The sequence below is a fragment of the Myxine glutinosa genome, chromosome 1 (assembly GCF_964187855.1).
Source record: "Myxine glutinosa chromosome 1, kmMyxGlut1.1, whole genome shotgun sequence".
Classification (NCBI taxonomy): domain Eukaryota; kingdom Metazoa; phylum Chordata; class Myxini; order Myxiniformes; family Myxinidae; genus Myxine; species Myxine glutinosa.
In genome coordinates this window covers 308,990,388-309,017,556 of record NC_136261.1, presented here as the reverse complement: position 1 = coordinate 309,017,556, position 27,169 = coordinate 308,990,388, and the positions used below count along the sequence as shown (strand labels likewise).

The window sequence follows — 27,169 nt, the reverse complement described above, 5'->3', positions numbered from 1 at the left end:
TTCCTCATCCCTTGCTACCCTTGAGCTTGAGCCCCAAAGAATATTATACATATACTCATCTGGATTTTGAGATATTCTTGTATCTATAATTATTTTTCTCATAATAGGATACCAATAAGATTTGTTGATGATTTCTAAAAGAGTTTTATATTTCATAACTTTGAGAAGTTCATTTTTATTTAATATTTTAAACAAGTCTCTATTTGTGGGTTTAACAATATCAGTATAAGGCCAGTTTTTAATGACAAAATTCCCATGTATATGCTCCAAATCATAAGGTATGTAATACCGAGCACCCTTTTCTTGTAGGTATCCTTGAATACAAAAATTATAATTCTCTTGTAGTCTTCTTCCTGCCATTTATGTATCAGAAATATATGTGAGATTAATATTATGACAGGTAATACCACCCCATCTTCCCACTACCAAATTGGTTTGTATTCCTTGGCTTTCTATCCTTATCTCATGACCTTCCTTCTTTGTCATGCTAACCATCGCTATACTATCATATATTTTTCTTTTCTTAAAACCATGTATTTGTTGTTTATTAATTGTACTTCCACATAAATCCTTATCCTCACCAAGTGGATAATATTCTTCTTTACGAGACTGATTAAAATCATGTAGGTCTTCTATGTTTATTGAAAAAGACCAATTATACCCTAAATCAGGCATATCATACCCCCATTTATTAATTCGCATATTAACTATATGTCCTTCTTTATAAAATTCAATTGTAAGCAGGTAGTTAAATTCAATGAGGAAAGGTGTATGGTCAGTATAACCAGGTGTTGTGGTTGTAAATTTTACTTGTTTAACAAAACGTGCTGTTTTCTTTAAAAATATATATTGTGATAAATCACTAAATCTAATTAAGTCATTCGCATCTGTAGGGTTTGGATAATTGATTAATTTATAAGTATTCTTCATATTAATATTTTTACTTACACTATATTTTTGTCGTTCAGCCTGTGCCTTTGTATAATAATTTGATAAATCAATATCCTGAGAGGATTTTCCAAAGATAGAACCATCTTTTCCAACATAAGTCATTTATATTAGATTAAAAATAATATCATAAAAATTTTCATTATTTTTGAGTTGAAATAATACATATAAACATAATTGACCACAACATTTAGAATTAATTTCTTGAACTTGAAATGTTTGATAAACACCATTCTGTAAGAATTGTATTACTTCAACAGGTGGTGGCATACCATAACTATCAAAATAATATTTATCCTGACTATTATGAATACAAACCCAATGAGAACCATTCTGTGTGTCTAAATTCATAATAATGTTCTTTGTATTCTTATTTATATGTATTAATTCATCTCTCATACAAATAACCACATTATCAATTTTTAGTGTTTTACAATACTTAGCTAGTTCTATATTTGACGTTGTATTCTTTCCAAATTGTTTAAACCATTTATCCATTTATTTATGAGAAAGATACAATCCATTACCCCGTTTAGTTAGTTTAACACCCGCTTGAGCGATAGAGGAAAGCATATCTCCAACCAACAATCTAGCTTTATCAGGTAGACTTTCAAGTTTTTGAGCAAAATCTACAATTACACCACTTCCACTAATTTGTTTCTCCAACTCCTTGTTATGTCTTTCCAATTCTTTTTGAGCTTTTAGTTGTGCCTTCCTTTCGTTAGCAGTTTTTACCGCTGCTGAAATACCACCAGTCAATGCTCCCGCCGCACTTAAACCAGCAAATAAAGGAATTAGAAACGGGAGAAATCCTCCTCTTGACTCGTCTATTGAATATTTCTTTAACATAGGTTTTGTCATTTTAATTTTAAGTGAACCAGTATCATTTAGTGTTTTTACTTGTGTGTGTGTGTGTGAGTAAAACATCAATTCCTACAGCTCCTTTTCTTTGAATTGTATTAACATTAATAATACAAGGCTTTTGATTTTGAATACAAGATGTTAATTTATTAAGATTGATTTGATTAACATATACCCCAACCATTTATTTATGAGAAAAAACCTATGTGATATTAATCATAACACCATTATCTGTATTAATCTGTAATTCTGTTTCCTCCAAAAGCAAACAATATGCATTAACCTCTTCACTCTCCCCTCTTTCAATGTATAGAGAAGTATCCACTCGATTAGACTTTATAGTTTCCTTTTGAGAACTCAGGTCAATTGCGTAGATTGTATAAAGTTTTTGAAACGCAACCATATCCAAAATAGGATCATTATTACCATTACTTTCACACACCTTTTGGTAGGACTTGTAGGCTTCCGCATAATCATTTTTTTCCCAATCAATTTCCAATCTATCTCGCGGATAAAATGTGCCATCAAGAGAAACCCGAAGTTGTTTCACCTTAGCATTATCACTCAGCGCATTATTCTTATTAGTACCGTCCTCTTCATCTGGTTTTTTAAAAATGAGCCAGAGGTATCGTGGCTTTCCTTGAAGAACACCCAAATTCCAAGTGTAGGTAGTGTGTTCCAGTTTAACGTGTTGACATCTTCTTTTAAGGTATGATACATTTAGCGGTTTCTTTGAGTTAAGTCTTCTATTTAACATCTCTTCCGTTTTAAGATTAGGAGTATATTCACTGATATACCAACACAAATCATTAATAACAAATTTATTGTTGTCTCCAAAAGCATTTTCAACCCCAAAAAGCAACCTATTTACATTATCATTCCTTTGTAGTTGAAATCTAATTTTAAGACCATACAAAACTTTGTCATAATCACAAAATCCAAATATACCTTTCAGAGGTACTGCTACGGTAAAACTATTCTCTGGTTTTGTGTCATCATTATACATTGCCTTCCTTTGACTATAACCAGGGTCTGTGTTTGTACCCGTTGACATATCAGGAATAAAACCTTCAACAGCTCCCTTACCCATTCTATCACCAAACGAATATAGTGTAAATTTCATCATTTCAGATGTAGCAGAGACATAATCAACCGCTTCAACCTCTTGTGTTCCAATATACAGGCGAACACTATCAAACATTTTCCAGAAGAAATCATTTACGAGTGTAGCATTAGTATTATTCGCAGCCTTAGTGAATTTAAATTTACACAGCAAGAAACTATCAGCTATATTCAAGTAAGTTTGTTGATTATTTATTTCAAAACTTTTTGTTCCGTTTGAATTCCAGTCTGTTCCTGTTATAGCATTTACCTTAAAATAGTCTTCCTTTTTTGTGGAGTTTGAAATGATAATTGTATCATCCAAATCATAGATACTATCAATCGCTTCCATACTTGTATTTATATAGTATTAAAATCGTTGAAACCCTGACCCAAGTATTTTAATGATTTTTTGTCGTTCTTGTGAAGATAGTTGAGTTTTACCTTTTTTTATTTCTTTGATTGCTTGTAATTTATGAGACTCCTTTTGAGCATCTTTTATACTCTTTATAGCACCCGCAACGGAGCCCACGGCAGAAGCAGTTGAACCAATTAGGTCTTTATGTTTAAGGATGGTTGAACCAATACCCATTAGAGTATCAATTATCCCATCTCCTTTATTTCGAAATTGATGACCTACACCTCGTTGTCTCTTAGGTTTATAGTATCCTTTACCCACATACCTTGTATCGTATGGTGAAAGGTACATGCCCTCCCCTGTAATTATTTTATATTTTCCCAACTCGTGTTTTCTCACAATAACCATTATTTAATTATTGAAAAACTTCACGTAGGTGAATTCTGATGGATATAATTTCATCATTAAAGGATATCATACGATTATCTTGGTCGGTTATCCTAAAATTTACTCTGTATATGGTTTTTCCTGACACAGGTAAATAGACAAGATTTTTTTGGTTCCATATTAAATTTATAACCAATCGGGGTTGAGTATGCACTGAATGAAAATATTGTATTTGTTCTTATTCCATCGTTATAAGCACCATCAATCAAATCACAATGAATTAATACTGAATTTATACCGGAGGATATTTGGATAACATTATCACTGTAAAACGTCCCGTTATTTTCAATCTTTTTTGAAGAGAAACCCAATAGCTCTCTAAACGAATTTTCAATCGTGAAATCAACTTTATAATTATTTTTAAGTTTAATAGTTGATTTTGAAGTGTGTTTTTGAATATCTATTACAATATTTTTTGGTTCATCACCTTTTTCTTTCATAAGGCGAGAGACTTCTGAAGATATTTGAGAAATCTCGTAAGCTCCAGGTGAAACGGTTATAGTTTTATATCCACTTCCTGGATTATAACTAAACTTGTTGTTTTTCTCTGTGATATTAAAAAGGGTATTGTAAGTTTCCATTGACAACAAAGATGCCTCATATGAGGTAAGGGGGTCAAGTTGTAGTGGGTAAGGGAATGAAGCTGTGTAATCGCTCGTTGTGAAATTAAAACTAAGAATTGTGCTTCTCATCTTATTTAATATCTAATAAAATATCTTTGTATTGACATTTATTAATTATTTTCATGTTCATCAACTGATCTAAAATGGCTGAGGATTCATTAAAACAATTGTTGTTTCCAGCCTTCTTACTACCTAACAACAATAATAGCCTATTAACTAATTGTGATGGGTCATTTGGAAGAAAACTAACACCTGAACCAAGCTTACTTAAAGCATCAATAATATGTTTCTCCTTCTCATTCTTTTTACTTTTACCAGCAACAGAAACTCCATAATCAAGTGCATTTAGCAACTCAATATACACCCTATCTTCCTCTCTTTCCATATCAAGTGGTTCCTCAAAATATTTTGAACCGCTGAATCCGGGGTTTGTTAGAAGAAACATTAATCTTGGAGTTAATTTAACATTTGGTTGAGTAGAACTCAAGAACATCAATTCATCATTAAATATCAATACCTTTTCTTCCACAAGATGGAACACTGCTGGTTCTTCTGTTGGAATGAGACCTGCTCTGGTTTTTGAATCTGCCAAATATTCATTGTTTTGAAGAGCTTCCACTACATAATTAGGGGGTTGATTTACCTCCTCAAGTTTCTGAAATAATTCTTCATCATTATATTCTAATTTTCCAAGTTCTTGTTTTGATATCTGACTAAAATCTTTGAGCATTTGAAGTTTTTTCGGAGTAAATTCTACCGTGGGAACTGTAGCGTGTTGAGTTTTTAAAAGCGGTTTAAAAAATTTCTCTTGTTTTCTTTCAAAGGCTTCTTCACCAGTTAGTTTCTGTCTCCGTTTCTTCTTTATCTCTTCCTGTTGTTTAACAACTTTTGAAACTAATTGTTGATGTTCCTTAAACTTTCTTTCTCTTTCTTCGGCATTCATTTAGTATTGAAAAATATCATTTAATGAATTGTAAAGGTCAATGGGAAAATTTTCCTTTTCTTCATCATTATAGTAAATGTGTTGAAATAAATCCTTTTCTTTAAATATTTCATTAAATTATTTATTGGTATTAATACGAGTTGTTATTTCTTCTTCACTAATACTTGTATCTCTGCTTTTCATACGTTTGCGTTGAGTCTCCTCATCGATATCAAAACCGAATGATAAAATCTTAACTCCATCACCACACAATTGTTTAATAATTTGTCTCATTCCTTCAGGATTAGTTTCTAAAATCCCAAGACCATTAGATTTTACTTTATTTAACTCACTCTTACAATGTGAATATTTTGTAGAACCAAGAGAGACCTCCTCAAATATTTGACCTTCGTTCCTCAATCGCATATGTTCCTCCATTGAAATGTAGTAATAATCTTTCCCTTCTACTTCTCCTGGTCGCTTTGCTCTGGTTGTAGTACTCACAAAACGAATCATAGGGTGTTTTTAAAAAAAACTTACAATCTTTTCATTTTTACTATTCAAGAGTTTAGATTTATGAAAGTTCTTTCCTGAAGCAGATTTACCCACAAGATTAATAATAATAGTTATCATTTATATATGTAATTATGTTTAAAATAAAAATACATCCTTTAATATCTCGTCTTGTTTCACAACAATATATTTATATTTTTCAATCGTGTGTTTCATATAATTTTCAAATTCTTTTTTACTACATAACGTAGAGCAATTATCTCTCCAAAAATTATTTACATCTATTGAATTTAACTTAAATAAAATAAAAGTATTGGCATTGTTTCTTATTGAGCGTCGAGGGAGTTGAAAATATGATTGACTAAGATATATACAATTACAAGAAGAATGTCTCCCTCTTGTATAGTAGCTATCCATTACTGTTTGGTTTCTCTCATTAACACAATCATCAAAGATGACGAGGTTCTTTTTTGATTTATCTAAATCTTGAGGTGAAGGTATATCATCCGTATTATCACTGAGAATACAAGTTATGGGTTTTGGTTTCGATTTCGATTTCTGTGTATCACAAAATAATTGTATTATATCTTCAATATTATAATCATTTAGTTTGTTTTGAAGTTTAAATAAACCGATAATGTCTTCCTTTTTAAGACCTGCATTAAAACCCTGTGAGAGTAGTTGATACTCGGGTTGAAAACTAGACTTTGTAAAAATTATTAAATTATCATAATCTAAAAAATTAGGACCAAGGAGCATCTTTAAAAGTAAACAGGTTTTTCCACATCCGCTTGAACCAACTATTAGACATCTCAATGAATTTGGAATGTTTTTATGGTTATTAAATTTTATCTTATTTTCCCAAACGGGTAAAAAATCATTCATTTATATATTTGGAAAACAAGTCATCTAACTTTTTTTGAGCGATTTTAGAAACTCTATATTTTATCCTGAGTTCGGGTTTAATTTCAAAATAATTCATTATTTTATTTATATGGTATCTTGTATTAACATTTCCATTAAAATTATTTTGAATAATAAATATCATTCAACCCTTATACATTTCCTCAATACAAATAGTCTCTTCCCTTGAAAGAAATGGTGTATTATCATCACAATACTTAACATTCATCTCTCTTATTAATCTTGTAAAGTAATTCATTTTTGGTTCTAATTTAAAAGTTATATATATATTTATTTTTTTTATTATCATTAATTAAAATTAAATCACAGAAAATACATTGTTTATATGAACCCTCATTATTAAGCCCTATTCTATCACAAGCCGGACAATTCTCTAATTTATCATATGGAGAGTCTGGAAATTCTAAATATCCTTCAGAACTTATCATATTTATATGGTAAATTTTTACTTAAACTAAACGCAAGTTTATTCATTAATAAATACAATGTTTCAAAGCACAAAAGACAAATTTCAATCAATCTCTACTTCGGTGAAAGATATAGAAAAATATGTCAAAGATGTTAAATTGAACAAAGATAAATATGGAAATTTTTGGGTAAAACCAGTTATGGAAAATAACATGAGCCCCTCTATTTCATTTAAAGGAAGAGCTCTAACTATACCTGGAAAGACATCCATTAAAGTAAATCTAACAAAAGTTTCTCCTCTACTCCTGGCAATTTATTCAAAGCTTGAAAAAGTGATTGACCACGATACTTTGAAAAAGAATGATAAGACCATCAACAATACTCGTGGAGAAATTTGTATTTACTTTAATAATCCAAAGGGTGTAGATCTAAGTAAAATGAATGATGTTAATATTTCTGGTGAAATGTCATTTCGTTCTATGATAGTTAGAGATTATTTAAAGATAACTTTTGATATTAAAAATGTAGAGATTGAATCCGTTAATGAAAGAAAGTATATTGGTATAGATGGAAAGGTTTTTTCTGCTAATTAAATATGAGTCATTACAGCAGTGAAGATTTTACTATTTCATTGAACTCGGACGATAGTGATGATAGTATTTCATTGAACTCAGATGATAGTTATGATGCTAATAGTTTGTGCTCAAATGATAGTTATGAGAGTAGTTTTATTGATGATTCCGATTACTATATAGAGTTTAGTGATGAAGAAATATGAAGTTTCTCACTATATAAATAACATGAAATCTGGTTATTGTTCCGCCTGTGATAAACAGTACAATCGATATGATATTCATATCAGGACCATTAAACATGCTATCAATACATCTGATAAGAGTAAAAATATGATAAGATGTGAACCTTGTAATAAGCTAATTAGAGTACTTGATAAAAGGAAACATAAACAAACAAAGCACCATTTAGATAATGTTCTTAACGGTTATAAAGAAGAAGAGATGAAACATTGTGATCTTTGTGATAAGGATATGAAGAAGACTAGTTATAGATATCACATCCTAACCAAGAATCATATGAATAAGTTGCCCCAAATTTAATTGAGTTTCCTGACTCTTGTTTTCAATTTTTTCATGTTTTATTTTAAGTAAAAGATAACTAGTAAATAGTGAAGTTTTTTACTATATAAATATGACGAATTCTACTTACTGTGAGAGTTGTGAGCAGAACTACAAACATATCAAAAAACATTATAGAACACAAAAACATTTAAAGAGTAAAGATAATAAGTATTGTAAGATTTGTAAGACATGGGTTCTGAGAAGTGGGTATGATCAACACTTAGATACTCAAAAACATTTGAAGAATCTCAAACCAAAGGTTCTTCCAAAGGTCTATTGTGAGCGCTGTCAACACTACATCCTCAAGAAGGATTGGAAGCGTCATGAGAAGACAAAGAAACACCAAGTTCCATATTATGAGATTGAAAATTTAGATGGTGCTTTCAAAGGAAATATTAAAATTAGATTGTTCCGTTTCAAAGATCCAGTCCCCCGTTCTCTGGGAGCTGCTGTTGATCTTACAAAGGAAGGAATAGATGATCAGATTGATAAGACTATATCTGAAATGGGAAGTTGTAAATATTATTTGGGGACTAAATTGGTTCTTCGTAAAAAGGAAGATCCACCATTTAACTTTTACCTACATACAACAACTTACATGGTACTTAATAAAAATGATTATAATAGAAATAAAGAACAGGTCTTTAATGAGCTTAAATATAGTGAATATAATATTGATGATCTTATTGTCGGAAGCGGTCTCACTGTTGAAAAGGTTCTGTTTGTTGATGTTCACATTTTTAAATCTGATCCACTACAAGCAAGATCATATATTCAACTTCCTAAAATCATCAAAGATAAAAATGCTATAGTAAATATTCAGAATACTGATAACAAGTGTTTCTTGTGGTCTGTACTGGCATATCTACATCCAGCAAAAGAACATGCTGAAAGAGTAAGCAATTATATGAAATATGAAAATGAATTGAATATGAAAAATTTGAAATTTCCGATGACTCTTAATAATATTCCAAAGTTTGAAAAGTTAAATAATATTTCTATAAATGTCTATGGGTTGACTGAAAAGAATAAAGTGCAGATTTTACAAATCTCAGATGATGAGAAAGAAAAACATGTTGATCTCTTGTATTTCCGATCTGGTGAAATTGAACATTATGCTTATATCAAGAACTTTGCAAGATTAATTAAATCACAAGTCTATTCTAGAAAATGTAAAGTTTATCCATGTCGTCGGTGTTTGAATACATTTCATTCACAGGAGAGATTGGATACTCATAAACAATATTGTTCAAATGAGAAAGCAACAGTCATTACACTTCCAAAGCCTGGTTCTAAAATTTCATTCAAAGATCAAAATAAAACAATTAAACATCCTTTTGTGATATATGCTGATTTTGAGAGTATCTTGGAAAAAATAGCAACAGCAGCTCCAGATCCAAAAGAATCATACACAAATAAGTATCAAAAACATACTCCTTGCGGATTTTGTTATTATATCAAATTATCCGTTGGTGATGAATATAACAAGTTAGAGGAGTATAGAGGCTCAAATGCCCCAGAGGAGTTTGTGAAACGACTAGAAAAAGACTGTGTTCGATTAACCACGATAATGAGAGAAACCAATAAACCAATGTCCTTAACAAGTAAAGAAAAAAGAGAATTTAGACAGCCAAAGGCTACCTGTCATATTTGTGGGGAGAAAATTGGTGAAAGCCTAAAGGTTAGAGATCATTGTCATCTCACTGGTAAATATAGAGGTCCGGCTCATCAAAGTTGTAATATTAATTATAAACTCCCCTCGTTCATTCCTGTCTTTCTTCATAACAATGCTCATTATGATACACACTTGTTTATTAAAGAGTTGTCAAAGACTCCTGGGAGTATCAGTGCTATTCCAAGTACAGATCAAAAATACATCTCCTTTACAAAAAATCATTCCAACAAGACCAACTACAAGAATTCGATTCTTGGATACATATAAATTCATGGCTAGTCCTCTTGCTAACCTAGTTAAAAATTTGAAAAAATTTCCATGTTTGGAGAGTAATTATGAGGATACGGAACTCCTAACACAAAAGGGAATTTACCCGTACGACTATAAGGATTCATTTAAAAGATTTGGTGAAAAGAAACTTCCTTCAAAAGAAGATTTTTATAATATTCTAAATAATAGCAATGTTTCAGATGATGATTATGTACATGCTCAAAATGTTTGGAAAAAATATAATATCAATAATATGGGTGATTATCATGATCTCTATCTCAAGACTGATGTCCTTCTTCTAGCAGATGTATTCGAAGCATTTAGATCTGTGTGTCTTTCTGGATATGGCTTGGACCCTGCTCATTATTTCACAGCACCGGGTCTTGCTTGGAGTGCTATGCTAAAAATGACTAAACAAGATTTGGATTTGATAACCGATGTTGATATGCTCCTGATGATAGAGAGAGCAAAGAGAGGGGGAATTTCACAAGTCTGCTCATCAAGATATTCAAAAGCAAATAACAAATATCTTCCAGATTATGATCCAAAGAAAGATAGTTCCTATCTCATGTATTATGACGCCAACAACCTCTATGGGTGGGCAATGTCCCAAGCACAACTTTATGGAGGATTGAAATGGGAGAGTGATCATGAGGGTGTTCTAGAAAAGATTTTGAGTTCAACACAAAAAGAGTTGGATGAAAGGAAAGAAGGGTATTTCCTGGAGGTTGATCTAAAGTATCCAAAAGAACTCTTTGAGAAACATAAAGATCTTCCTTTCGGGTGTGAGAAAGAATTAACAAACCCAGAGTGGTTGAGTGAATATCAGAAATCATTTGATAAGGAATCAAGAACAGAAAAACTTTTAACAACATTCTGTGATAAGAAGAACTATGTACTACATCAGAGAAATCTTTTACAATTTGTGAAACATGGTCTAATTGTTGAGAAAGTTCATCGGGTCCTGAAATTCAAACAGAGTTATTGGTTAATTAAATATATTGATTTTAACACTCGAAAGAGAACGCTTGGAAAGACTGACTTTGAGAAAGATTTTTATAAGTTGATGAATAACGCAGTGTTTGGGAAGACTATGGAAAATGTTAGAAAGAGACAAAATATCAAGTTGACAACTTCCTGGGAACAAACTTCCAAACTAATCAACAGACCGAGCTTTGAGCGTGTTGAAATCTTTACAGAAAACTTTTGTGCTGTTCATATGATGAAAGAAGAAATTGAGATGGATAAACCGATTTATATTGGTACTACTGTTCTCGATCTATCAAAACTACTGATGTATGAATATTATTATGAGAATTTGAAAACAAAGTATGATGATAACGTCATGTTGATGTATATGGATACGGACAGCTTCATCCTGAGTATCAAGACAGATGACGTCTATGATGATATGAAAACAGATTCTTTAATCTATGATACAAGCAACTATGATGCTACTAGTCAGCTGTTCTCGAATCAAAATAAAAAGGTGATTGGAAAGTTCAAGGATGAGCTTGGTGGAAATATTCTGAGTGAGTTCATAGCATTGAGAGCAAAGGCCTATGCGTATAAATATAGAGTTGGGAATGTGGAGAAGTGTGATCAGAAGCTCAAGGGGATTAAGAAAAATGTAATTAAAGAAAGTATAAATTTTGGTCATTATTATCAATGTTTGATGAGTGGGGGGGAACAGTATCGAAAGGTAAAAGGGATTAGGAGTTATAAGCATGAATTATATTCAGAAGAGATAAATAAACTAGCACTAGGAGCATATGATGATAAACGATATATTTTATAAAATGGAATTGATAGTCTCCCTTATGGTTATATAAGTATATAAGTGATAAGATATATATAAGTGATAAGATATATATATATATATATATAAGTGATAAGTTAAAAAGGGGGTTAGGGATTTTAAGGGCTACCGCCGCCTTTTTTATAAATAAATAAATGATAGAACCAAGTATTAACCAGACTAAAGGGTGGAGGTGTAATCAACCTTGGTATATAAATGGAAAACATAATGAGTGTGAGAAATACCAGATCCGAGAGGTTGAGAGGATCACTGGTTAGAAGGTCCTCAAGACTGATAAACGTATTCATTTGTTAAGTGGGGTAATGGAGGGCGGGAAGAAAAATATATTAGAGTGGAGTGAGAACTTTGATGGTTATCAACCGGATAATAAATATTATAATTTTAAAATGGTATGTGGATCGGGAGGAGGACAGACCAGGTCCCTCCGTGAAACATATCATTTTATAAACGCACAGAGAAAGGTACTTGATGTAAAGTTTATCAATATCGTAGATGGGGATGAGTTCCATAAGAGAATGGAGTTGTTTAAAAAATTAGAAAATGAGCAAATATTCATAGGATCAATGAGGAATTTTGAATGTCGCGTGGTCCTTGGAGGGTAAGTAAGGACTCCCCCATTCACTTACATGTAAAAGGAGAAGGGGGTGTCGCGGTAATCGGGGGAAAAATGGGCAGTTTGGGGAAAAGTCCCATCTAAATACATGGGTGTCCTGGAAACCCCATTATCTCCCTACTCGTGTCGCTGATCGAAACGTCGAGCAGTTTTTTTATTTGCTCATTAAAGGTTGGAGAACTGAAAATGGATTCATTTGATATATACAGTGCATTCAGAAAGTATTCATACCCCTTCACTTTTTTCACATTTTGTTATGTTGCAGCCTCATGCTGAAATCGTTTAAATTCATTTTTTCCCTCATCAATCTACACTCAATACCCCATAATGACAAAGAGAAAACAGGATTTTAGAAAGTTATGCAAATTTATTAAAAAGAAAAAAACTGAAATATTACATTGACATAAGTATTCAGACCCTTTACTCAGTACTTAGTTGAAGCACCTTTGGCAGCGATTACAGCCTCGAGTCTTCTTGGGTATGACACGACAAGCTTTGCACACCTGGATTTGGGGATTTTCTGCCATTCTTCTCTGCAGATCCTCTCAAGCTCTGTCAGGTTGGATGGGGACCTTCGGTGGACAGCCATTTTCAGGTCTCTCCAGAGATGTTCGATTGGGTTCAAGTCAGGGCTCTGGCTGGGCCAGTGGGCCACTCAAGGACCTTCACAGAGTTATCCCTAAGCCACTCCTGCGTTGTCTTGGCTGTGTGCTTAGGGTCATTGTCCTGTTGAAAGGTGAACCTTCGGCCCAGTCTGAGGTCCTGAGTGCTCTGTTTCAGGTTTTCATTAAGGATATCTCTGTACTTTGCTCCGTTCATTGTTCCCTCAACCCTGACCAGTCCCCCAGTCCCTGCTGCTGAAAAACACCCCCACAGCATGATGCTGCCACCACCATGCTTCACCGTTGGGATGGTATTGGGCAGGTGATGAGAGGTGCCTGGTTTCCTCCAGACATGACGCTTAGAATTGAGGTCAAACAGTTCAATCTTGGTTTCAGCAGACCATATAATCTTGTTTCTCACAGTCTGAGAGTCCTTTAGGTGCTTTTTTGCAAACTGCAAGTGGGCTTTCATGTGTCTCTCACTGAGGAGAGGCTTCCGTCTGGCCACTCTGCCATGAAACCCAGATCGGTGGAGTGAATGAATGATCGTTTTTAAGGCCATTTTCCCCGCTAGAGCGGGGGTTAGCCTTGCGGGCCCCATGACAATCATGGTTCCCTGTTTTGAGGCAATGTTTTTATGGCCGGATGCCCTTCCTGACGCCAACCCTTCGTCGCCTCTTACGATGCGCAGGGATATGGTGTACCTATTCTAAACCGGGGTACACACCGGTGGAGTGTTGCAGTGATGGTTGTCCTTCTGGAAGTTTCTCCCATCTCCACACAGGATCTCTGGAGCTCAGCCAGAGTGACCATCGGGTTCTTGGTCACCTCTCTTACCAAGGCCCTTCTCCCCTGATTTCCTAGAGCTGGCCACCCGGCCAAACTGAGCAGAGTCCTGGTGGTTCCAAACTTCTTCAATTTAAGAATTATGGAGGCCACTGTGCTCTTGGGAACCTTCAATGCAGCAGAAATTTTCTTGTACCCTTCCCCAGATCTGTGCCTTGACATATCCTGTCTCTGAGCTCTGCAGGCAGTTCCTTCGACCTCATGGCTTGGTTTTTGCTCTGATATGCATTGTCAGCTGTGAGACCTTATATAGACAGGTGTGTGCCTTTCCAAATAATGTCCAATCAATTCAATTTACCACAGGTGGACACCAATCAAGGTGTAGAAACATCTCAAAGATTATCAAGAGAAATGGGAGGCACCTGAGCGAAATTTCAAATGTCAGAGCAAAGGGTCTGAATACTTATGTCAATGTGCTATTTCAGTTTTTTCTTTTTAATAAATTTGTTTAATAAATCAAAATGGAGTGCAAATAAGTCCTGATGACTGCAAAGAGGCACGAAATCCAGTCAGGTGACTCTGTTTTGATATTTAACCAATGACCACCATATATATCTCCATTTTATGGAGTGGCCGGGCTGAAGCCTCTGGGTTGGAGGTGATGCAATGGTCTGAGCTGTGCAGACGCTGTTGTCTGCGCATGCGTGGAGATCGGGAGGAGCGCTTGTCACACTCCATATATCTATTCGGCCCGATTGCACGTACTTGCTGGTTTCTGTTTCATGCATTTTTGGGAACAAATATGTGTGTGGCAGGCACGTGTTTGTTTCTTGCGAATTATGCGTCGATTGCCGAATGAGACATAATTTGTGGCTGTTCTCCCTTGAAGCCAGGGAGTGCCGTGTGTGTGTGTGTGTGTGTGTGTGTGTGTGTGTGTGTGTGTGTGTGTGTGTGTGTGTGTGTGTGTGTGTGTGTGTGTGTGTGTGTGTGTGTGCGCGCGCGCGCGTGTGTGCATGTGTGCACTACATGACCAAAAGTATATGGACACCCGACAATCACACATCTCATTCCAAAATCATGGGCATTAATATGGAGATGGTCCCCCCCCCCCCCCACCCCTCTTGGCTGCTATAACAGCCTCCACTCTTCTGGGAAGGCTTTCCACGAGATGTTGGAACATTGCTGTTGGGATTTGCTTCCATTCAGCCACAAGAGCATTTGTGAGGTCAGGCACTGATGTTGGGCAATTTGGTCTGGCTCAAAGTCGGCGTTTCAATTCATCCCAAAGGTGCTCGATGAGGTTGAGGCCAGGGCTCTGTGCAGGCCAGTCAAGTTCTTCCACACCGATCTTGACAAAGCATTTCTGTATGGACCTCGCTTTGTGCACGGGGGCATTGTCATGCTGAAACAGGAAAGGGCCTTCCCCAAACTGTTGCCACAAAGTTTGAAGCAGACAATCGTCTAGAATGTCATTGTATGCTGTGGCGTTGATTTCCCTTCACTGGAACTAAGGCGCCTCGCCCGAACCATGAAAAACAGCCCCAGACCATTATTCCTCCTCGACCAAACTTTACAGTTGGCACGATGCATTCGGGCAGGTAGCGTTCTCCTGGCATCCGCCAAACCCAGATTCGTCCGTCGGACTGCCAGGTGGTGAAGCGTGATTCATCACTCCAGAGAATGCGTTTCCACTGCTCCAGAGTCCAATGGCGGCGAGATTTACATCACTCCAGCCGACGCTTGGCATTGCGCATTGTGATATTAGGCTTGTGTACGGCTGCTCAGCCATGGAATCCCATTTCATGAAGCTCCCGATGAACAGTTGTTGTGCTGATGTTGCTTCCAGAGGCAGTTTGGAACTCGGTAGTGGGTATTGCTACCGAGGACAAACGATTTTTACGTGCTACTCACTTCAGCACTTGGTCCCGTTCTGTGAGCTTGTGTGGCCTACTACTTCGCGGCTGAGCTGTTGTTGCTCCAAGACGTTTCCACTTCACAATAACAGCACTTACAGTTGACTGGGGCAGCTCTAATATAAATGAATGAATGATCCTTTTAAGGCCATTTCCCCCGCGAGAGCAGGGGTTAGCCTTGCGGGCCCAATGACAATCATGGTTCCCTGTTTGAGGCAACGTTTTTTTTTTTATGGCCGGATGCCCTTCCTGGAGCCAACCCTTACTCGCCTCTTACGATGCGCAGGGATACGGTGTACCTATTCTAACCGGGATACACACCGGGAGCTCTAACTGGGCAGAAATTTGACGAACTGACTTGTTGCAAAGGTGGCATCCTATGACGTTCCACGTTGAAAGTCACTGAGCTCTTCAGTACTGCCCATTCATTCTACTACCAATGTTTGTCTTTGGAGATTGCATGGCTGTGTGCTTGATTAAATATATCTGTCACCAATGGGTGTGCCTGAAATAGCCGAATCCACTAATTAGAAGGGGTATCCACATACTTTTGGTCATGTAGTGTGTATGTGTGTGTGTGTGTGTGTGTGTATATATATATATATATATATATATATATATATATATATATATATATATATCTACATATATATATATATATTAGGGTGGTCCTCAAATGTACACCAAAAAATAAAATTGGACTTTTTTCAGGCGCTTGTTGCTAAAATTGTTCCTTATTGTGAAAAAATGAAATGTGCCAAAGATGGTTTCTATACGACTTTATTTACTACTGTCACACATGGGTTGAAAATTACAATGTTTCAGTATCGACACACAAAATTGTTTTTAATAAACTAACACTCAGATGTAATCCCAAATCAGTAAGAATGTATGACAATCATCATAAACACAGAGTAAGAGTCCTCCAGACCATTGATTCCTCATTAATAAGTTCTGTGGTAAATTATTTCCTCCTTATCTTCTTTGCGTCGGGGAACTGATGGCGATGCCACTCAACAACTTGCAACAGGTACTGGCGCTGCTGTTCATCCTTTGTCAAGACTTGATTGTAGTCCTGTATTAATGCTACACCACGTTCTGCAAAGTCGTTGACAGTGGCAATACCGCGCAAGACTTGCTGTGATGACTGAAATGATGGGTCATCGGCCCACTCACCAGGGTCCTTTTCTCAGAAGTCAGCATTGACTTTGAATGCAGTGAAAATTCGCAGTGAGGCAGAAGTAACAAAATCTGCAACAGTCTTGGCAGCGATGGCTTATTTTGCTGTAAGATCCACATGTACCTGTGGTTGAGGATTCTCTTGGCATTCTACTTTAAGAGCAGCTATAGTCCGTGGGCTGAGTAGGGTTTCCCTCCCCCCCCCCCCCCCCTCCACAACTTAACCTCCCGGGTATGTCCATGTACCCCCCACCCTAGGAGTTAGGAAAAATCTTGTTAACAGAAAAAAAACTCATTCCCAAGGTACCTCCGACGTATAGCTCTCCCAGCAGGTCTACTCACCTGCACACCTCCACCACTGCAGTTGCCACCCGAGCTTACCTAGCTCCTCACCCTAACCTAATTAACTGGGGAAGGCCCCTCCTGGCTCTGTCACCCCTTGGTGCCCTCTGGCACTGGGCTACCCGGGTCCGTCCTCCGGATCCTTGGGCCCCATCCACACAACTCTACCGGCTCCCAGAGCCCACCCGCGGCCTCACCTGGCCGACATCCTCACAGTGGTGGAGTGCCCAAACCAACTACACACACTAACAGGCTACACGCCCAGCCATTTCCACAACACTAATGCACCCATCCAAATACCATTCTCTCACCCGCACCACAGATCCCAATATCCAACCACAATTTACCTATACCCTCTACCTAACACTTACACTACCCGCCCCGGGTATTCGTGATGGGGGTCCACTCTTCCCCCATTCACACCTTCACACCATCCACTCCACTCCACAATTTCCACCATACTCGCTCCACGACCATCCATTCCAATATTCCAGATATTCCACACTACCATTTATTCAATACACCTGTTGGTGCACACCTGTGCACTCACACCTGGTGCCACCTACACCCTCCTCCTCTTCCTGGACCAGTTGGTCAACACAACACACATCACCATCACTCCCTCATACACTGCTCCACACACCTGTTCAGTTGCACACCTGTGCAATCACACCTGTTCAATCACACCTGTTCCTCACACACTTTTCACAATACACTTCTATACACCTCCAACACTCACACAGCATCATCTCATCTAACTACTCCCCTCTGAAACTTGCGCTTTCCAGTCGCCCCTTTAAACTATTGCGCTCCCACGTCATTATCATCCACACTAAACTACCTGCGTCCCCACTACAGGTATCCGTGTCACTAACTAATCTTAACGTTACCTAATGTCTTCTTCTAGGGCCCTACACACAATATCCTAACCCACCCGGGCTAGTTTTCACTGCCATCAACCCCATAATCTAGTGCTCCTTTGCCCCCCCCGTTTGTGAGGGATGGTGGATTGGCCATCCCATCACATGGGGCATTTCCCACTACCAATGTTGCTCATCAAATTTCAACAAATCAAAAATTTGCCAATCATCTGCCAATCACTGTACCCTTACCAATCATCACTCTGCCAATCCTTTGCCAATCATCAAATTTTTCCTTTTTCTAATTTTGGGTCCAAAACACTAACCTCATCACCCGTCTACTTATTAGATCCTCTCGGTGCGCCAATTCACGTCTACAGCCCGGCTTCGTACAGCCGAGCAATGAATGCGGGTTCTTTGGTACCGGCGGTTGGATGCGTCCGACATTCGGTGCAGGGAAGGAGGTTTACCCGGGCCGAGATCCCACGCGCCACCTCGGCACGGAGCCATCCCATGGCCCGATCTCGACCTGCCGGAACGCGTCAACAAAAAGGGGTCGCCATGACGACCCTTCCTATCGGGCGGCCCGCTCCACCTAGTGGAGCACGGACGCGGCCGTTCCAAACGCGGCCCAGCGTGGATCACGTACGGCGGTCCTTTCGAACCCGCCGTGGTTCGGATCCCCGCTGGTCCTCGCGGCACGCGAAGCTGCCCGACGCGCACCGAGGGCCCGATTCGGCTAAATGTCGTTCTAACCACTAACCCGGTTACCGTCGATGCCTCACCTGCATGCTTACACGCATACGCTACCCCTTTCTTGCTCATATATCTAGCTGTTCCCATGCTCCTCGTCGTACCTTCTCTTACACACCTCGGTACACTCATGCCGCTCACAGACTTGGTCACACACCTGACCACCGAACACCTTTGCACACACTCGTCGCTCGCACACCTCACCGACACACCTCTTCGTGCCCCCTCCTTGGTCACCTCCTCTGTGACAATCACAGGTGTGCTCTCACTCGCACACCCAACCACGTGCCTCACTACTAATTCCAGCGTGCATTCCCATACACGCTCTACCATTCCAGGTGTGCATCCTTCCATTCCAGGTGTACATCCTCGCTCACCTGTCACAACCAACTCACGCTCCGTGTCACTCTCACTACTCTCACCTCCACTCTTGACAACGCACTCACCCTTACTCTCGACAGCGCTCTCTTTCCCCATGCACACGTCCGTTACACACCTTTCTCGTGCATCCTCTTGCGCACACTCTTTCGTTACTTCCTTCGTAACACCGTTTCTATTTGCGTCCTCACCTGCCGGTCCTTCGTCTCCATTACCTCCGTCACCTCGTCCAACCTCATTGTCAGTCCCTCACATACCATCTGACACTGCTTCTGTGTCGCTATTAAGTCATTTTTAATTTCTTTTTGTGTCGCCTTTAACCCTCCTAGTACCGCAGTGTTCCTTTGAACCTGCTCCACTAACTCCGTTTGTCCCTATGTCAGCTGTTCCACCTCCTCCGTCAGATCTTCTATGCCCCCTTGTAACCTAGCCGTTCCATTTCTCACCTCTTTCTCTATACGCTTTTCGCCTCGCTTTACCTCCTCGCGTACCCCCGATACCTCCTCACTTACACCTCGTCGTATCTCCTCTTTCATCTCCTCCATCTGGTTCCCCATCTGTTCGATTTCCCGGGCGGATTGCTCCCCTATTTCCCGCAATTTGTCTTCCATCCTATTTTCTAACCCCATTAACCCATTTTTCACCCCCTCTAACTGATTCTCCTGGGCAGCCATTCTATTTTCCACCCCCGTTAACCCATTCTTTACCTCTTTTATCCCGTTGTCTAACCCCTCAAATTTAGCTTCTAGCCGTTCCCCCATTTCTCCCATTTTGCCCCCCATTTCGCCCATTTTGCCCCCCATTTCGCCCCTCATTGCCCCCATTTGCTCACTCTGAGCCTCCATCCGGTTCCCCATTTCGCTCCCCAATCGCTCACTATCAGCCCTCACTCGCTCACTATCAGCCCTTGCTTCGTCCCTCATTGCCCCCATTTGCTCACCCTGCAGTTTGAGGGACGCCTGCATTTGCGCCATAAATTGCTCCATGAGGGCCTGCATTTGGGCCATCCCTCCCACTTGTGCAGCGGGTGCGGCCGCCGTAGCCATGTGCGAGGTGCCATTTTGCACGCCTGAAGCCTCGTGCGTGAGGACGCCATTTTGCGCGCCTGAAACCTCCTCAACCCCATTGCCAATGTTCTCCTCATTGCTCCCCTCCATTTGATCCTGGGTTACTCCTAACCCCTCTTCTAGCTCACCCACCTGCATCCGATCGCCTTGACCAGCCATGGCGCGATTTCAAAATTCGGGTTTTGCTTTAAAACAACACAAATTTCCAGCTGCTTGTAATTTTGAGCGCGTTAAGCGCGCTTCGGGCCTCGTATCTCACTCCCCGACACCAATTGTTACGGACGCGGTTAAGATGTTATTTTGACCGAGCGGTGGTGTAACCGCGGCCGAACAGTTATTCCCCGACTAACCCGATTCAACCCCAAACGTTGGCCGTATCGCACCGCAGCTGCTCAATATGGAAAACTCTAAAGCGACCGAATGCAAAGAGGAAGAAGACATACAGAAGAGTAACTGGGTTTATTATTTACACATATAAGCAGGAAGAAAGCAGTCTCGTTTATTTACAGGCACATGAGACGCAGGTGACACAGTGAAATCCTTAGCTTATACAAGCTTAATTAACCCAGGGACAGAACAAACAAGGACAGACTCACGCGGGGAATGATGATAGGACTGGCGGGAGATGGATGGCTGGCGGAATAGGGAGGTCCAACTGGTCCTGCAGCATGATCGACTCGTTGGGCAGCCGCCGCTCCTTCGCGGCCCTGCTCCAAACTGCCGTCCAGGCCTCACGCTGCTGTGGCTGCAGTTTCGGTGGCTCCAGCTGCAGTAAATGCAGTTTCGGTGGCTCGAGCTACAGCTCAACTCTGGACTTCTCTCGGACTCGACTCAAAGCGCCTCTCTTGGACCCAACTGCTTGGACTCCCTCTCGTCTCTCTGTAAAAGCTCATCTCTTCGGGAAACGCCCTGCCGTGGGTTATATAGGCCCCGCCCCTCAACCTTTTCGAACCTCCCCCAAACGTTCTCTCTCCGCCCTCTTAAGCCAAACCCCTGGCTCATGGTTGGTCGAGTGGGGCTGGCTCACTCCTCCCCTCTATGACGAGGTGGAGACACGCCTTTATTCTCCGACCCTGCCTCGTGGTCAATGGCGGCAATTGGAGGGGAGGTAATTGGCAATGGCACTCGAGGCCTGGCAATGATGAAAGGGGAAATGAACGTTTTGGGAATGGGAATGAAGGGAATCTATCTCTTTCACTGGTGCAATGGAGTATTTCAATTAATGGGAGACACAGCCTTACCCTAAAACACATAATAAGATATAACTATCGAACAGGGGTATTCTATGATTGGCTGTGGTGTGGATGCTTTATGGACTAATTATGGGACGCCCTTTGACCTTTACACAGCTCCGGAGGCAGGAGGCGCAGAATAACAATAACAATAATAATAATAATAAAGCACACAATAAAAAAAATACAGTCCTCATATCCGCAACAATATATATATATACACACACACACATTCACATTTGGTCATGGTCATGTAGTTTATGATGAGGACCACATATATATATATATATATATATATATATATATATATATATATATATATATGTACAGTATATATATATATATATATATATATATATATATATATATATATATATATATATATATATATATATATGTACAGTATATATATTTATTTATTTATTTTTTATTTTTTATTTTTTTTTTTTTTTTAATATAATTTTGTGTTCTCCATATTCTCATAATAAAGGTTTGTTGAAGAGTTGATGGCAAAAACTCAGGTGGTAAAAAAGTTGTTTCCCTGACAGACACCCTGAAGACTGAAGATCAATAGCACATAAATAAACATGGAATTATCACGATGTTAACATGACCATGGACGGAGAGACACCAACGTGATTTCAAGGGTTTTCGAAATAAAACTCAAGAATGCATAAACGGCCGTTGCTGAAATTTTGAACATATTACTTCAACGTACAAAGCATTTACTTCTGAAATTTTTAGCCGATATCGTCCAGTAGAAGCCGAGAAACGTATTTTCAGTCCCAATGTTGAAGCTGCTTACAGAGAAACGATCCCTTATATAAAGGGAGGGGTGCTTTGTGCCTCCCTTTGATTTATCATTATTATCACTGCATTTTTCCAAAGAAGCCCTGAGCACTTTTGATCATTTTCCCTGCCAAGAAATAAAAAGTTTATGATGAGGACCGACATGTTGTCAGTTTTTCCCCTAGCAACGACATTCTCAGAACTTATCTCCGAGGTGGGAGAAAAAAAATCAGTCTCGCACATCACGTGCTGAGGCCTGGCTGATAAGTGCTATTAATAGCTACTGTAACTTTTCCCTTTGACATTTTGACCCAATTAATAATTGTTTTTCTCTGTATTCTCAGAACAAATGTTTGTTGAAAGTTTGATGACAAAAGCTCAAATGGTAAAAAAATAGTTATGGCTTAGACATAGACAGACACACACATACACACACACATGGACAATTGCATGCAAAACCTGTCTCCCGCTGTGTGGACTGGATAATTAGCATGGTACGTGGGGATTCAAATATGACGTCCTTAGTTAGCAGGCAAGCACTCATATAAAACACTCAAAACTAGAACAGTACTCGGTAGAGCAAACACCTCCGCCAGGCTGAACAGTTTGCTTTTTGTATCCCACTGATGGGCCGGATCTGGATCCAGACCTGACATAAAATTGAATCGGCTTGTTCTTGTTGCCTATCCAGTTCATCCACATTGTTTTGTCTGAATCCATCCACAACTTTTTGAAATATCACGCTATGTATCGTTTTTGGCCTCTATCTCTCAATGGTGAAGATTCATTAAAATTTATATAAATTATCTTATCCGGATCTTCACCAAAATCGAATCAATTTTTCCTTTTCACACAACCAACCTGTCCCCCAAGTTTCATGAGAATCCATCCACAACCTTTTGAGAAAGACCATGAGAAAACCACAACCATGAGAATCCATCCACAACCACAACCTTCGGAGAATCCATCCACAATACTTCTCCCCCCCCCCCCCCCCCTTCCCACGCCTCCCCCCCCAAGCCCTCTCCCTCCCACACTTCTCCCTGCTCTCAAATGTTGTGGTTGTGTGCTTCCCCTTCTCTCCCCATCTTGTCTTCCGCTCCCTCTTTTTGTATATTTTGTTTGTCTGGTTGATTTGTTTGTGAAATAAATGTTAGCTCTTTCACTAGCCTCGATTCAGTATACAAAAAAAAAGGAAAAAAAAGGTGTCTATCCTGTTCACAAACAAAAACAGACAGGGGTGAAAACATAACCCCCGCCCACTTTTCGTGGCGGAGGTAATGAGAAGCACAACAGACTCCATATGGTGCAACAGTATTTGCAAAACATTAACAGTATTACCTTTTATTACAGGTCATCGCCACCATCCCGACAAGTCGACTGAAGTTCTTGAAGGAAGCAGGGCATGGTGCACAGAATGATGAAATTCTCGACAATGATCTCGAGGAGGATGTTGAGGAAATTGACCACGCGGAACGAGAACTTCGGCGTGGTCAGATCCTTTGGTTCCGTGGTCTCCACAGGATACAGACCCAGGTGCTGTATTATGTGTTGAAACGCCATCATTTTTTGTTCACAAAAAAGGCTCGACCTCGAGTATGCGTCTGCAGTCTGTTTTTGCCCAAACTTGATTGGTTGCAGGTTTTTTGTTTCTCGATGTCCTTCGCAAGCGATTTAGGGTTTGTTGAGTTTTTCATTGCCTGAAGCTTGCCAAATATATTGGGGATTGGGTGGAGTGGGGACCTGTTAAGAAACAAATTGCTTCTGGTATGTTTACAGTGAGTACTTGAGGGTTTATTGTGGGCAAATTTAATAAACATTTTATTCCTTGTAGACCAATCTCAAAAAGGTTTGATTTAAAAAAATACCTTGAGTATTTTAATATTCGGTAAAGCATATATATATATATATATATATTGTTGCGGATATGAGGATTGTATTTTTTTATTGTGTTGTATTGTATAGTAAATTGTTGTAAATATCACCCTCTGTAAAATGTAATGATTCCTTGTAAATACCTCCGTAGTGTAAAGGTCAAAGGGCGTCCCATAATTAGTCCATAAAGCATACACGTTAGCCAATCATAGATTTCCCCCTGGTTGATAGTTATATCTTTATTATGTGTATTAGGGTAAGGCCTTGTCTTCCATTAAGATGACACTCCATTGCACCAAGTGAAATAGAGTAGATTCCCTTCATTCTTCATTCCCATTCCCAAAACCTCCATTTCCCCTTTCGTCATTGCCAAGCCTCGATTGCCAATTACATCCCCTCCAAAACCACCATTGAACATGTGCTCGGGTCGGGGAAGAGGGGCTTGCCCGCCCGTCGTCATCAAGGGCGGAGCCAGAGGGTCGCGCGACCAACCAGGGCCGAGGTGAGCACACCGATGGGCGTGTCCTGAAGGCCGGCGGCTTGATCGCCGGAGGCGCTATAAAGGCGCGCGCGCAAGAAGCAAGGTAGTTGTCGGTGGTGAGGAGTGATAGGACCAAGAGAGAGAAAGAGTGGTTGGACCAAGAAAGAGGAGATCCAGAAAGAACATCCAAAGAGAGGACATCCCGGAAAGCACAAAGCCTGCTATTCGTCGCCTTGCTCGCCAAAGTTGGACTGAGCAGTAGTTAACAGCAAGAAGCCTGTTGTAGTCCTGGCAAAGCGCGCGACGTCCACCGCAGCAGCAGCAGACAACAGCAGCAACAACAGCCGCTTGGGGCCTGGACGACGGTTTTGAGCAGGGCCGCAAAAGGAACGGCGGCTGCAAAACGCACCGATCGTGCTGCAGGACCCCCTTGGACCTTCCTCTCCCTCCAGCCATCCACCTCCTGCCTTTCCACCCTTCTTGTGTACGTGAGTTTGTTCTGTGTGTTTTGTCCCTGGGTATTTAATTAAGTTTGTATAAGCTAGGTTGCACTGTGTCTCTAATTCTTCTGTATATTATTTTATTATCTTTCCTTCTTCCTTGGTTATTTTGAGCCTGTATATAGTAGGAATAAATTTAGTAGTATTTTCAACCTTTTTTTCATCTTCTTCTTCTTCACATCCGTGTCGCTTTTGTCTTTTCCATATTGAATAGCTGTGGCGCGATCCGGCCAACGTTCGGGAATCGGGTTAGTCGGGGTAACTGTTAGGCCGCGGTGCCATCCGCTCGGCAAACCAACATCCTTATCCGCGGGCCGTAGCAATTGGTGTCAGGAGTGGGATTCGGACCTGGGACTAAATTTATTTAGCCCAAATTTTGGAACACCAATTGTACTATTGGCCGTAACAATTGGTCGGGAGCGGGAACGGACCCGAAGCACGCTTAACGCGCTCAAAATTACGAGCTACTGAAATTTGTTTTGTTTTACAAAACCCGAATTTTGAAATCGCGCCATGGCTGGTCAAGGCGACGGGATGTCGGTGGGAGAGATATACGGGGTAGAATCGACCCAGGACCTTGGGGAAATGTATGTGGAGGAGGGCAATGAGGAGGTGGTTGAGGAGGTTTCAGGCGCGCAAAATGGCGCTCTCGCGCACGAGGTTACGGGCGCGCAAAATGGCGCCTCGCACATGGCCACGGCGACCGCGCCCACGACCGTAGCAGCGCCGCCGGTGGATTCGAACCTTTTTTTCCTGCAAATGGGGGCCCTTATGGACAGAATGGGGGAGCGACTAGGAAATCAATTTGAGGGGTTAGACAAGAAATTTGAAGGGTTAGACAAGAAATTTGAGGGGTTAGACAAGAAATTTGAGGGGTTAGACAAGAAATTTGAGGGGTTAGACAATTATTTTAAGGGGTTAGACAAGAAATTTGAGGGGTTAGACAATAATTTTAAGGGGTTAGACAAGAAATTTGAGGGGTTAGACAAGAAATTTGAGGGGTTAGACAATGGGATAGAAGGGGTGAAACATGGGTTAACGGGGGTGGAAAATAGAATGGCTGCCCAGGAGAATCAGATAGAGGGGGTGAAAAATGGGTTAGAGGGGTTAGAAAACAAGATGGAAAACAAATTGCGGGAAATAGGGGAGCAATCCGCCCGAGAAATTAAACAAATTGGAGAGCAGATAGAGGAGGTGAAAATCGGGGTAGAAACCAAATTGGATGCTCAGAGGGATGAATTGGGACAGATGAGGGTGGCATCTACAAAAGAGAGGGAGGAGATGAAGGAGGAGATACGACGAGGTGTAAGCGAGGAGGTCTCGGGGGTACGCGAGGAGGTCTCGGGGGTACGCGAGGAGGTAAAGCGAGGTGAAAAGCGTATGGAGAAAGAGGTGAGGAATAATACGGCGAGGTTACAAGGGGGAATAGAGGGTCTGACGAGGGGAGTAGAACAGCTGACAGTGGGACAAAAGGAACTCGTAGACCAAGTGGAAAAGAACACTGCAATAATCGGGGGGTTAAAAGCGACACAAAAAGACATAAAAAATGAATTAATAGCGACACAGAAGGAATGTCAGATGGTACATGAGGGGTTGACGAAGAAGTTGGAAGAGGTGACAGAAGTAATGGAGACGAAGGACCGAGAGGTAAGGACGCAAATAGAAACGGTTAAAGTGGCATTAGAGGAAGAAATAGAGGGGGCGCACCGGGAGATGAAGGAGGTAAAGGAAAAATTAGAGGAGGTGGAAGAAGGGGTGAGTGAAATTAAGAAGAGACGAAGGGAAACTAAAAAG

General features: G+C 39.8%; 1 protein-coding gene across 7 annotated transcripts in view; it reads left to right on the top strand.

Moving 5' to 3' along the window:
- LOC137439901 (plasma membrane calcium-transporting ATPase 3) overlaps positions 1-27,169 on the top strand; it is a 480,661-nt gene that overhangs the window by 418,708 nt on the left and 34,784 nt on the right. For all 7 annotated transcript variants that reach the window (XM_078768504.1, XM_078768497.1, XM_078768519.1 and 4 more), the window contains one exon: positions 23,873-24,055. In XM_078768504.1, the coding sequence (XP_078624630.1) occupies positions 23,873-24,055 (183 nt within the window). The remainder of the gene's footprint in view (positions 1-23,872; positions 24,056-27,169) is intronic.